Source organism: Phaenicophaeus curvirostris, chromosome 7 (genome assembly GCF_032191515.1).
Source record: "Phaenicophaeus curvirostris isolate KB17595 chromosome 7, BPBGC_Pcur_1.0, whole genome shotgun sequence".
NCBI lineage: Eukaryota > Metazoa > Chordata > Aves > Cuculiformes > Cuculidae > Phaenicophaeus > Phaenicophaeus curvirostris.
The window spans coordinates 37,783,196-37,796,533 of NC_091398.1; the positions used below are offsets into that span (position 1 = coordinate 37,783,196).

General features: G+C 36.9%; 1 protein-coding gene across 1 annotated transcript in view; it reads left to right on the forward strand.

Moving 5' to 3' along the window:
- The window catches only part of ARHGAP15 (Rho GTPase activating protein 15), a 325,214-nt gene that overhangs the window by 162,257 nt on the left and 149,619 nt on the right, over positions 1-13,338 (forward strand). The window contains exons 8-9 of the mRNA XM_069861592.1: positions 3,028-3,126; positions 5,018-5,144. Of these exons, the coding sequence (XP_069717693.1) occupies positions 3,028-3,126; positions 5,018-5,144 (226 nt within the window). The remainder of the gene's footprint in view (positions 1-3,027; positions 3,127-5,017; positions 5,145-13,338) is intronic.

Consider the following 13,338-nt stretch of genomic DNA (forward strand, 5'->3'; position numbering starts at 1 on the left):
TGTAGTCCTTGCAAAAATGATGGCAAAGAGAGAGGGAATTCAGGAAATATTTAAATAAGTGAAGTACCTGGCACAATGGAGACTGGCAGCTCTATCTACAGCACTTCATACTTTTTTTTTTTTTTTCAGATTTGTCTTTCATTTATTTCTCTGGTCCCTGTTTATTTCAGCAATGCCTGATACCGGGATGGTCTGTTAGCACATCCTAATATTGAACAATTTATGCTTGTTGTTAGTTATACATCATTTAGGGCTGTGATCATAAATTGTTCAATCACAAGGTTTAGTCAAAGCTAGCATTCTTTACTGATGTCTTTTCCCAAGGGTGTTGAAAATTCGATTGTTCAAAGTGCAAATATGGTTTAGCAATCCTTTCCAAGAACCATTTATCAGAAATCCTAAGGAGGTAATATATAAAAGTGGGATAGGAAACCTGCACATTAAATGGGATTTACTAGCCAAAGCCTTTGGAACTGCTTTCCTGTGAATGACTGGAATGGAGCAGAACAAAGTCAATTACTGACTGTAATTAAGGAGTGGATGCATTTAAACTGTAGAGAGCAGTAGCAGTCTTCTTGAAACTGTCTAGTTACTCTGAAGATTAGTCTGAGGAAAGAAAGAAAAGGACTTGAACTATATCTTACAGAAAGTATATTTTAAATGAATTCTCTTCCTTCGATTCTATGATCTGTTTTTACAGATTTGCTCGTAAAACACTGATAATATACGATTATCAAAATAGCACATTCAGACAAAGAAACTTTCAATGCGTATTTTGCTTTGGTCTTGTTAGCAATGGAGTATCTCTTTTGCATATCATACAGTGCAAATGTTTATGCAGTGCTGAATACTTGTATTTTAATAAAGCTTGAATTTACTGAACGGAAGACTGAACTATGTTAGGTCCTTTTTAAGCCTTCAAAATACAATAAATCTAATTATATATGTTGCTCTTACTTTGAAAATGTTATTCCATTTTATAATTTTAATAATGATTTGTTTATGCTGGGAGAGAGGCATTAGATTGAATTGTTGCCTGTGTTTAGTCTAATTCATATCTGCATGTATACATTAATAAATTGTGATATGATACAATATAATACATTTTGGACCCAAACCTCGCTCTGTGAGCTAGGCACAGAACTGTAGGTCATCTCTTTTAACTGGTTACCTTGAGTTAAATTAAATTTTGACATTTTTTTTTTCTAGTTGAAAAAGGAAACAGTGTGTATGTGAGCAGTGATTAACATTATGGCTGCGGATTAACACAGGAGTTCAAAATTCCCCAATAAATATCTATCCTGTGCGCTCGGGGAACAACGGGGTGGCTGGAGGTCCCCTCCTGACGGGTGCGGATGGGATGAACATCTGCAGCCGGGCAGCCTCTGAGCCCGCGCTGGGGGACCATTCCCACATTCTCTGCAGCGCTCTCACAGGATGTCTCTGCTGGAGCTGTGCTGACGGGATTTTCCTTAATGCTGATGACTTTGGAAACCTTCCTTGCAGGCATTTCCTTCATAACGGGAAGGTTATAGAATAATTAATAAAATGCTGTTCTTTTTTTTTATTTTTATTCGTTTTCTCCTGGATTTAAGAAAGATTCAGGGAGCACCCAGGCTGGTGAGGATCTGTTGTTTCTTTTATGCTTTAGTAAAAACTCCTGACATGGGGCAGATGCAGTGAAACAGTAGCACTTCACATTGATGGATTTACATAAATAGGCTGTGCCAGGTCTTAATGGCTTTGCTCTGCTTTTCCTCACACTTTGGTTAGAAAGAAATCTCCGTTGTCTGCTGTGTTCAGTCGTTCCCTGAAAAATACCTGAAAATGTTTTGATCCTGAAAAATACCATGCCCAAAGGAGCATCCCAATATGCAGACTAAACTTGCATCCCCAAAACACTGAAACCCAAGAGGGCCATTCCCACATGTGAACGGTACTGAGTTTTTTTCCACAAACAACTCTTGACTCAAAATAAGAAAAAAAGCTTTGATTTTGGAGCTGGCAGGAGCTGAACTCGTTTGGAGCATGGGTAGATGAGCTCCTGCCCTTTGCCAAATGTAGTAGAAATGTAACCCTGCATTCACTTGTCTGCAAACATAAAACTGCTGTGGATCATGCACCATGGCCACAAGCATCAGGGCTCCTGGGGTAAAGTACTCTGCAGCTCTACACCTCAGTTTTGCTGTCTGTGAAATGGTCATTTGGACCCGCTGTGCAAATACCTGGAGGTCTACACTGATCAAAAGATATATATGTAAAAATTAAAACGGATGTATCATTATTATGAAGGTGGTTTATAGAAGTTCAGACCAACAGAATATGCATGCCTGTTTCCACCACATATTGTTAGACAGTGCAACATCATTATCATGGGAATGAACATTCTTTTGATAAATATTCCCAGTGAGTGGGTCAAAAATGTAAATTTACTTTCTATTCAGACAAACTAGGGATTTTTTTTCATGCTAGATGTGCTCCTAATTATTCTTCTATAGCCATCTTTGATGGTTTGTTTGGTTTTTTTTTTTAATGTGAAAAAGAGTGACATGATTTACTAAAGTGCTTGGAAGTGGACTCTGGAATTGCAGGTATATAACAAATGTGTAAATTCAAGAATGGGGGTATTAGGTATAAAAATATCACTAAGCAGAAATGACTGAACAGAATGGGAATTAATTTGCTTATTGCTTTTATTTCTTTTCAGGATGCTTTGATTTATTTTTGAACTGTGTCTTGTAACACCATGTTTCCTGACTTTTCTTAACTTTTGTCACTTTTTGTCATTCCTATTGTTTTTGCACTATTTGTGTTTGGTGGTTGCATTGTTGAGACAATATCGTGTTTGTCGTGACATATTCTAAACTGTTTTCAGACAGAGGTTCAAAACTCCTCGGTAACTTAGCACTCCAGGAGATATTTCTTGGTACAAAACAAAAACATTTGGGTGTGTAGGAGAGAAAATAGAAGAATATTATCTGTCTGTTGTGTGCTTTACTTACCTGTGTGTACCCATGCCCTTCTCAGATCACGACAGTGTCAGGAAATGAGTTCCTCTTCCAGTCGGATATCGACTTTCTCATATTGGATTGGTTCCACGCTATCAAAAATGCAATTGACAGATTGGTATGTATTTGTTTTGGCTGTTACCTTTATTAATTAAGATGTAGCATTTTCAACTTCATTTGCTTAGGCATCTCTACAGGTTTTAGGCAGTCATCAGCTAGCTAGACATTCCTTTCTCTGAAGCATATAAAAATATGTATGCAAATCTACTAAAAAATGTCAGATAAACAAGGCTGTGGAACAAAAATGTCATTTGATTCTTGCCTTGAAAAGGAACGCTACATTTATTTCTCTGAAATAACAAGGACATTGGTTTGCTGAGGGTTGTAAAAGCACACAAGCACTTAATAACTAATGAATTTTTGCATTTTCCGTTTATGCAGCCTACAGTATATAATCTTCAATAGAACTATTAATACATTTGAGCCTTTTATGAATTTTTGTATTACTTATTCACAAGAATAACACTAGCAAATAATATTCCTTTGTAACTGATTGCTGTTATTCTCCCAGGAAGGCAGGATTTTTTTTCTACTAGAAGTAAGCAGGGCTGCATTTTATTAAAACAATTTTTAATTACCAAACCAGATTCAGCTGTAGCTTTTTCTTTCCTTTTTGCCACTCTCAGTACAAATTCCAAATGTCTTCCTCCTAACCCAGCTTGATCCAAACCCATATTATTTAGAGGACACTGACTATCCTTCTTCACTGCAGAATCTGATGAGAGAAAAATATCCCCATTTCTTGCATTTTTCAGCGGTTTTGCTGCAGTGGAATCACAACAGTGGGCAGAGGCAGCCTCTCTCAAAGGGTTAATCAGAACATGGCTACTGTTCCCTTAAAGAGCTACAAACATTAAATTACCCTGAGGCTATAATCAGCCAAGGAAAGTTTGATCTGATGATGTATGTCTTCATATTGTGCATTTCATTGGGTGTGTGAGGATATTGATATCCTACTGAAGATTTTGGGGTGGAGTTTTCCATGGAGACTCAGTACACTTTCTTTTTCTTTGCATATTATTCAGCTAAACATCTAATAAACTTGATTTTTTTTTTATTTTTAGTGCAAGTAAAGTAATATTGCGGCTTCAGCAGCTGTGTGTGCGCACTGAACCGCAGCAGTAGAGCCTGGTAGGGCACAAGTAGTAAATGGTTCCAGTACCAGAGGGCAGGGCTTCTCTCAGTGAAGATTTGCCTTTGCTGCTGTGTGCGCAAGGCAGGATGCCACCACGAAACGCTTGCTGACCAGTTCACACACGTCATTTATTTCAGTTTTACAGCTTCAAATGAGTGTGTACAGACTTGCAGCTTTCTAGGCTGCTGGGATGGCTGAATCTCATCTGACCAAATGACATAAGAGATTCTGTGTGTTTAGCCAAAATATCATCTCCTTTTATCTTTTGGGGTTTGTTTTTTTTTCCTAAAAAATTGGGAACTTTAATAGTCCCTAATTATCACTTTCTATGCCAGTGAATTAGAGGAAGGGAGACTTCCTCCACTCTTTCTTAAGCTTAGACCAGGAGAATTCAACACCAAATTTGTCAGGGTGTTTGGAACAACTATGTTTGCAAGAATGTGTACTGTAACCATGTAAAGCAGAAAGGCAATTTAAACAACCTTTCTTTTTGCAATCACTTGGAAATAGCCTGCAATGTGGAAATGATTTTGGCCTCTAAACCCTAAAGAAATAGACCTTTTGTTTTCCTCGCATAAATGGGAATTTACCTCCAGAAATTAAGATGAGTCTGTCAGGGCCATTAAAGCTCTGCCATATGACAATTTTTGCATTACACTTTCCCTAAATTATATACTCACTGCATCACTTGCTGTATGTATCTGTTAGCTTCTGATTCTGCACTGGCATTCTATAATCTCTTGCTTCATTCTTACAAATAATAATTTTATTAAAAGCATACACAGATATATAAATATATCTATTCTTTCCCCAGCCAAAAGAACGGAGTTGTACATCAAGAAATTTGGAGTTCAAACTCAAAAGATCCTCCAGCATCGAATTACTGAATAGCTTAGCTACTGAATCCAAAGAGCCAAAGCCTGAACACAGGAAATCTTTAAGTAAGGTTTTATTCTTTTCTAATATTTTTTTCTTTTTCTTGCTTTCCTTTTTAAATAACTATGCCATTACAGGCTGAGATAATTTTTATTAAGGGAAGATCTCTGAGAATTTTAAAGCTGAATTTGTTCTGTGCTGATATACATAACTTGCATTTAAGTGAAGACAGCTAGTAGCTCCACACTTTTACAGGGTGACATTCTCTCCTAAGCAAAATAAATTTGTTTGGGAGTAAAGACATTTATTTAAGCCATTTATTTTTAAAAATAAGCAACATGAGTCTGATGTTAATGGTCTGTTGCAGTTGCTTTGTTTCCATTTTAGTGAAACACCTCAAATTGCAAGAGTAATTTTGTCTTTTGTATATTTATACACTGAATTGTTGAAAGACCTGACAGATCCTTGGTAGCCGACAAATAGTGATACATCTATAATTTTACAGAAGGTAAATTCCAGGGATAAAGCTTGATTTTTGTCAGCTTGATTTTTGTCCTTTCATAGAAAAGAATGAGATCTAAAACTAGGAGGGATGTTCTTTGCTCCACTGAGACTTTCCTTTTCCAGTTTGTGCCGAGAAGCTCATGATATTGTGGGCAGCAGACGCAGAAGCTAGTGGTGACCCTGAATCACTCATTCAGCATTTTTTTTTTTTTTAATTTCACCCTCTCTCTTGTATCTTTGTTTTTCTTCTTTGTTTGGCAGGAGATTCACACACTGCTTCTATTACAAGTGCCGTGACAGCTTTAGACTCGCATGCTGGTATGAGATACCTCTAGGTATCGAAGTGCTGTGCAGGAATTTGCCTGCGCACATTTCAGTGCAGGATCAAAGCTTTAGATGTTAAGAAAAGAGTTGCATTAAAAAGACCCAGCATAGCTATTTTTAATGATAATTACCCACACAATCATAAATATATGCACACATGCGTGCACGCTTACACACACAAATACAAAGATTCATTAAATAGTCTCTTTTTTGCAGACCAAAGCTTTTTGTTGTTGTTTTCTTGTTATCTTGGAGATTTGAGGGGTTTTAAGTTTTTTCTTTCTGTTATAAAATATAAAGTAGCCTGAATGTAGCTTGTGAAAAATTGTCCCAATATCTTTGTAATGGGCGTTAACTTTCATTTCTCAGAAGAAGAAAAATAAGACTGAGAGCATGGTAAGTTTTGTGGGTCTGATTCTGCTCTTCTTGTTGCTGATAGCAAAATGCCCTTAAACAGTCTCAGCACTCAGGGATTTTTTATTTATTTATTTAGACTTCTCACATATCTTTAAATGATAATTTGTCAGGCAAAACAGAAAAAGTGAATATGAGCAGTGACAGAGCTTTAGTCTGCATTTCTTTTCAAACCTTAGAAAATCCTGGATAACCTCTGTTTTGTTAAAGGCTATTTAAACTATTAAAAAATGTGAAAATATCTGAGGTGAAATCTCACTGAATCGAAGCTTGCATTTAAATACCGTAGATTGGATTGCTTCTGAAATATGTATTCAGAACTTTTTTTTGGCCCCTTGAGATCAAGCAATTATGTGGAATTAGAAAAATCATATTATTCACTTACTTATTAGTAGTCTAAGCACAAACTGTATTGTCAGTTTTCTGCCTTTGGCTTTCTGTGCCCTTAATGTTCACACAAGTATCGTAGCCAGAATTATCGGCAGCTAGAGCCAAAATTGCTTTAAAAAGGCATGAGAACTGGTAATGACACATTGTTAGCAGTTAACAGGTGGTCGTTTCATTGTCCAGTTTGACTGCAGAGCACAGAGAAGACATGTGCAATATCTGCAAGTGTGTTTATAAAGTTCTTCCAAAGTTTAACGGTTTTATAATTTTATAGTGCTCTAACATCACTGGCTACTGCCAATGCCAAATCCAAAGAAAGGAAATTTTTTAAAGATGGCTTAAAACTCCTCCAGTTTAACACAGAAGACGAGCAACTGATGTGTGTTAGCAGGCCACCAGCACCCCGATAATCTTTAATGAGATATTCTGACAGTTCAGACTCAACTGTATCTTCCTTCCCTACGTTTTAAGGGCTGTAAAAACTGTCCAGTTTTAGACTTGGTATTATTTTGTTTTTGGGGTTTTTAGCAGCACAAATACATAAAAGACAGGTATGCTCTAACCAAAGTATTCCACTAATAGGGCGACTGCCCCTAGAGACTTAGATGCAGGAATCTGGGTTTTGTATTTAATCCTATTTGCTTCTGTTTACACTACAAGGACAAATGGTTATTCTCAATTCTGCTTTTTGTGTTATAGACACTGATTTCATTCAAAATTGGGCTCAAGCTGCTAAGCTCGATTTCCAAAGTTAACAGAGTGTCCATCGTCTTGGTCACGCTGCTTTTCAGCAGCTTCTCATCCAGTTTGGATTCAACTCATGTTCTAATTGAAGTTTTCTTGAGCTACGAAGAAACCAAGGGTGGCCTTGGGGAACATTAGCAAAATATATAAACCCATGATCCAGCTCTGAAATACAAGGAGAGAGATTAATCTTTACTTTATGATGCCTACTATTTCATTGATTTAGTTTATGCAGCCAATAATGGGTCAGAAAGAGTATTTTTCACCCTAGATGCTTTCTCCTTTAGAAGGTGTATATATTTGGCACAAAGAAACTGCCTTGCAACACCACTCATTTTAGTGCAAATAAGTGTCTTTCTAAACCAATGATTTTTAAAATCAGTGGCGGACTTCATAATTTCTAAGTAATTTTATTATCATCCAGACTGTATTTTTTTTAAATTTTTTCTCCTAAAGTTGCCAAAACCCCTCCTCATTAGTACCTGTTATAATTAGGTCTGCTGGTAGGTGGTCTGCCACATCAATTTTATACCACATGAAACCAAGCACCTGAGTGAGACTGAAAATAGAGGTTCTGTCACGGTACAAGGGAGGTAAAGAAAGGATCCATGCATTGTAAGGTTCCGTGAAATTGTTGAGTTCTCCAAGAACCAAGAGATCTTACTGTGTGTATGGACTACAGGACAGTCGTGTTGTGAGCAATGAAGCCAACTTCATGCTCTTCAATGCGCTCAGTGTTGTTTTTTTTCTGTCCATGGTCATTTTGTGGTTTACATTGTGGCCACCACCTGGGAATATTGCCACTCAGGAGTGACCTCTTGTGGAAGACCCTGGGCTGGAGTCAGTATTGATTGTCGTAGAGGATCAATTCCCCTTCTACTCCCCCTTTTCTGGATGGAAACAAACGGCTTCGCAGTAGGAAGAGTGCCCTTTGGCTACTGTATCAATCTGAGGGCTGCTCTTGTCAAAATGCACAATCACAAGCTTGATAATGCAATCCATTCCCAAAGCACTATATTTCCAACCTGTTCTCCATCATTTCCTTATGGCGTCACATTTACTCAGTACATCACATTCTTATTAATATTTTAGGTTTCCTTGAAAGTGATGGAATTCTATTTTTATTACAAAAGCAACAAGAATAAATACTAATTGTTGTCAGTTATTTCCTTATGTAGTGGGAACAGTAATCTGTTCCTCGGCTTTAGGTTGCCAAAGCAAAATAATTAAATATTTTAGACATTTAAAAAATCTGTGATATTAGATAAATGCAATTTGATCTCCTTGTTTGCCACATAAAAGCTGGAACTGCCTGAATTGATAAGATTGAATTGCATTATTTTTATTGTTTCTACTCGCATATTTTTCTTATCTTCAAGAACACTTTACTTAAATCTCAGTAGTTAGTCATGCAGCCCTGTGACAACAAATCCTGGAAAATTTCTTCCATGTTTGAATTCAGGCTTGGGGAGCCACAACTATGGCATCATTTTTTTTTTAGAAGTAAATACATATATATGTGAAAAGGAAAGTCTTTATGGGCTGTGTACTATTATTGCTATTCCTGATCACTTTACTCTCTCAACAAGAGTAGTCGAGGATCAGGTCGTCATTGTGCCAGACACAATGCGACCTCCAAGTAAGACAATTCCAGCTCTCTGTCTGAATAAGGACAAGTTGCAACAGGTGGAAAAATCGGACAAAAGCAGGGGGTGGAAGGAAAAGTTGACAGCAAAGCCGACATGTCATGCATATTAAACAGCAGGCTTGGGATTCCTTTCCACTCTTCGTTAGGATCAGGGTCTTAGCATCAGCACCCTGGCCACCAGCCAACTCAAATAATATTTTCCTTACCTAAATTATTCTTGCATTTTCAACAGGGAATCGTGGGTCTTTTGAGTCCCAAAGGGCGATTCATTGCTTTTTGCTGCTGCAACCCTCATATACTTCCCCAGGGAATGGCTGCAGGGCAGCGTCTTGGAATATGCTTCCTTGCATCTATTTAATCAAGAAAAAAATAATTACCTCTGGATAATAATTTTGATTGCCTTTAGAGGTATTTGCTACAACGTCATCTGGGCTCTGAAATCTGCTTTGGTTTCTTAAAAGATACTGTTTATGTCAGACACCTTGTCCCTAGTATTTAGCCAAGGACTCTCTGTATGCTTTAAAATTGCCCAAAGTTGCTTTTTTTGTTTCACTCAATTTTCTTTACTTCAGAAAGCTACATTTTGAAACTTGAAGCATGGCACGTAAATATCCCTAAGTAATTACTAAACTATCCAGATTCATCTCTGAGTGCAGTTTGTTAGATAATTAAGGCTGCACAATGTGTGTGTGGAGAAAAAAACAGCAACAGAAACCCATTTTGGTCCCTCAGTGGATGTGATGGAAGAGCTGGAGAAGTCAGCGGAGCTTTAACCCTTTCTGACTCTGCATGGTGTTTGCTCCTTCCTTGGCTCAGGCTTCTTCTGAGAGCTTGGTCGAGGGTTTAAAGTTTATCCCCACCATACATGACTGGAGATTTCTGTGGCAAACACTGGGTTGCAGAGGCTATTGTTTCTCTGCAGAGGGAAGGGGTGGATACCAAGGCACAAACACATGTATTTGCACAGATTCAGCTGTGTAATAGCAGGAGGGGGAAAAAAAAAAGGCCAGAAACTTATTGTGTTGAAAGCATCATTCAGAGTTCCTAGAAAAGGGCCACTTAATTACAGGCAGTGCCGAGAGAGGAGCTTGTGTGATATTTTTCTCTCCCTTTCCAACACATGAAGAGGCCGGTAGGTTGGGAGATCTTATCTTAGGATGTAGTGAAAGGTTTTACTGGCTCCGCCAAACTAGTTGAGGGCTGGATTCTGCAGCAGCTAGCGGAGTCCTTCACCCACGTAGGGTTACTTCTGTGATAAGAGGGCTAATTATAGCAGCAGAAGTGGGAAATCACTCCATTTCTTTGTTAGCTGAGGTCTGAATTCTTTCCCCTTCCCAGCCCATTTATTTTAGTTCAAAGCCAAATGGATGCTATTTAGGGAGTATTATTACATTACAATGTTAGCGTTATGTATAGGTCAGTTTTATTACTTTTAATAAAACCAAGAAATATAAAGCAGTAACATATATTAGTGCAGCATTACCAACGACAACAATTAAAAAATGAAAGCAAAATGAATACTTATCCAAATATGCAGCTTCCTACTGCAACGTTAGTTTTGTCACTCTCCAGCTTGTATATTTGTGGCATTTATTTTTATTGCATCAAGAGGAATTCAGTCAGCTTCAGATACTGAAAAAAAGCCCACAAAAAGAAAATGCAACACGCTGCTTATGGAGGGCAGGAGCATTCATTTGGAGTACAAGAACTAAACTTTCTTTTTGTGACATATTTCTACTCTCATGTTTCTCTGCAACATTTACACTAAGTACGTTTTTTCTTTTCTTAAAGCTTAGAAAAATACTGATTCAGCAACAAATAAGTAATAATATTGACATTTTGGAAACAAAACATGCCAAATTCAGAAACAAATTGTGTCACTACCACTGATGATAGGAGATTATGTTGCACTCAAAACCACAACTGGCTGTGACCGATTCCCATAAAAAAATGAATTCTTCCTGAATTCAAATATCCTGTTTCCAACAATTATAATATAATGTTTCCTTAATTCTTTGTTTTATTTCCAGTTAATTTTCCAAAATCCTTCCAGAGTTTACTATTTGGGTTGAAAAAGCATATTTTTAAATTGGGCATAACCAACTTCCATATAAACGTTTGGCAGGAAAATCAGTGCATGTTCACTTAATTCATTTTTATTGAACCAAGTCCAGACTTTTAGTCAGGAAAAAGTAAGATATTAATCATATCTGAGCAGGATCATTAAATTTTCCTTTACCTACTAGAACAGCAGGGTCATTATAGAACCATGAGAAGTTAGCTCACTTATTAATCTTTACAATTACATAAAAGTGATCATTTTTATAGTACTTAAGAGTAGCTCTTACCCATTACGTGAAGAGTATGTGGGACTATTACAATATAATATAATGTATTATTATAGATGTGACCTGTGACTCATTGGTCTGCTCACTGACACACAACTCTCTGGAAAAGTTATCTGTTTGAGCTTGGATAATCTTTAATTGTTTCATATTCCTTGTGCTCATTTATAGGCCATACTAGTAAACAGAGAGCTAGTCACTGAGTTATTAATTACCTCATTATTACTTAATTATCGCTATTTCATACTTCAATTTTATGGCAAATCATATCATAAAAGAAGATATTTTATACTGCCCACTGCAGTGAAGTATGAATGACACAGATAGCTAATGTATGATTGAGTTAGTTAAAGAAAATCAATCAGAAATCCTCAGTACAGGTTACTATCTGGTTTCTTCTGCTTTTTCCAGCAAGCAGTTCTCATCTTTGACTTTGAAACCCAACAGTTTAAACTGAGTTCTTGTTTCAGTGGGCTAATCCCCTTTCATAAATCATGTTCAAGTGCTGAAATAATTTGCACATCGTTTAGAGTATTTGCTTTGAAACATTCACCTCAAGCCCTTTTGTATATCCTTTCTCTCTAAAGATTTGTAGTATTTGTTTTGTTCTCTGAGGTATAAAAGACCTGGGTAAACTTTATTCCTGTTGTTTCAAGATTAGTGAAATAAAATGCATATTTATTCAACTGGGACTGAAAGGAGCTTTAGTAAAGACGATCATACATACGACCCATGGGAATTATAACACAAAATGTCTGTCTTAAAATCTCTTTAGGTTTGTTCAAAACGCTACTGAAGGACTTAAGTATAAAGAAAAAAGAAAGGGTTACAAATACATATTTCTTCTTTGTTCCAAAGAAGAGGGAGACATCATATGTCTTAACAAAATATACTCCTATATGTGATAAATTTGATATGGGGGCATGTAGAGACTGGATAGTCATGAATACTATGAGTTTTTTCTTGCTGAATTATGCATACTGACTCAGCATTTAAGGAAAACATATTTTGGAAAAATATGTAGCAGTTGTTTCAAACAGCTCTTGCTTCAGAGAAAGCAATCACAAAGAATTCATGAGCATTTTAGGTATTACAGGAGTGAAGAAGTTGTGTCCCTTCCATGTGCTAAAAGTGAAGTCAACTCCTGTGTTGTGATGGAAAGATATTTACTTTGACTCTATCACTTTTAAGCTCAAACCTCCAACATGGGAGCAATCTCTTAATTCCTTACTAAGTAGATCTTTGTTTACATTAGGAAGTAAAATTTTTATGTCTATTGCGTAAATTGTCATGATTCTTATAGTTTTAAGTGATAGCCAATGGAAACATTTGCATCTGCTTGACCCTCCATCACCTGCGTTGTCAGCATGTCTCCATTTTTGTATATCTCCAATATTTCGCCTCCACAGGGAAAGAATATAGGCTGACAACCGATAACACCTAAACAGATGCAGGCATTTTCACTGCAACAGGAAATATTTTAGACTACTGCCTTTAGAGAGAGGTCAGAATGAAAGCAAGTGAGAAGGACTTGCTGAGTTTTCTTCTTTGGGAAGGAAGAGCCAGCCCAGTTTTCCGTCACTCTTGTGAGCCTAATTCTGACCCTGATTGCAAGTTTGCAGCCAGAAAAATGATTCTCACACTACACTGTATTCTGAGATTTCACTGCTATTTATAACTAATCCAGATGCAATCCCCCTGGTACTTTGGGAGGAATTTGACAGAAATAAGGAGGTTTTTAGGTTATAAAAGTCTAAATTAAGCTCAATTAGAGAGACTATAAATCAGTCTTTATGTAGGAATACCTATTGCCCAGACTCACTGTTTTCCCAATGGTGAAATCCTTTATAGTTTGTATCTTCTAGGCTGGAAGATGTATTTTGTTTAAATTAT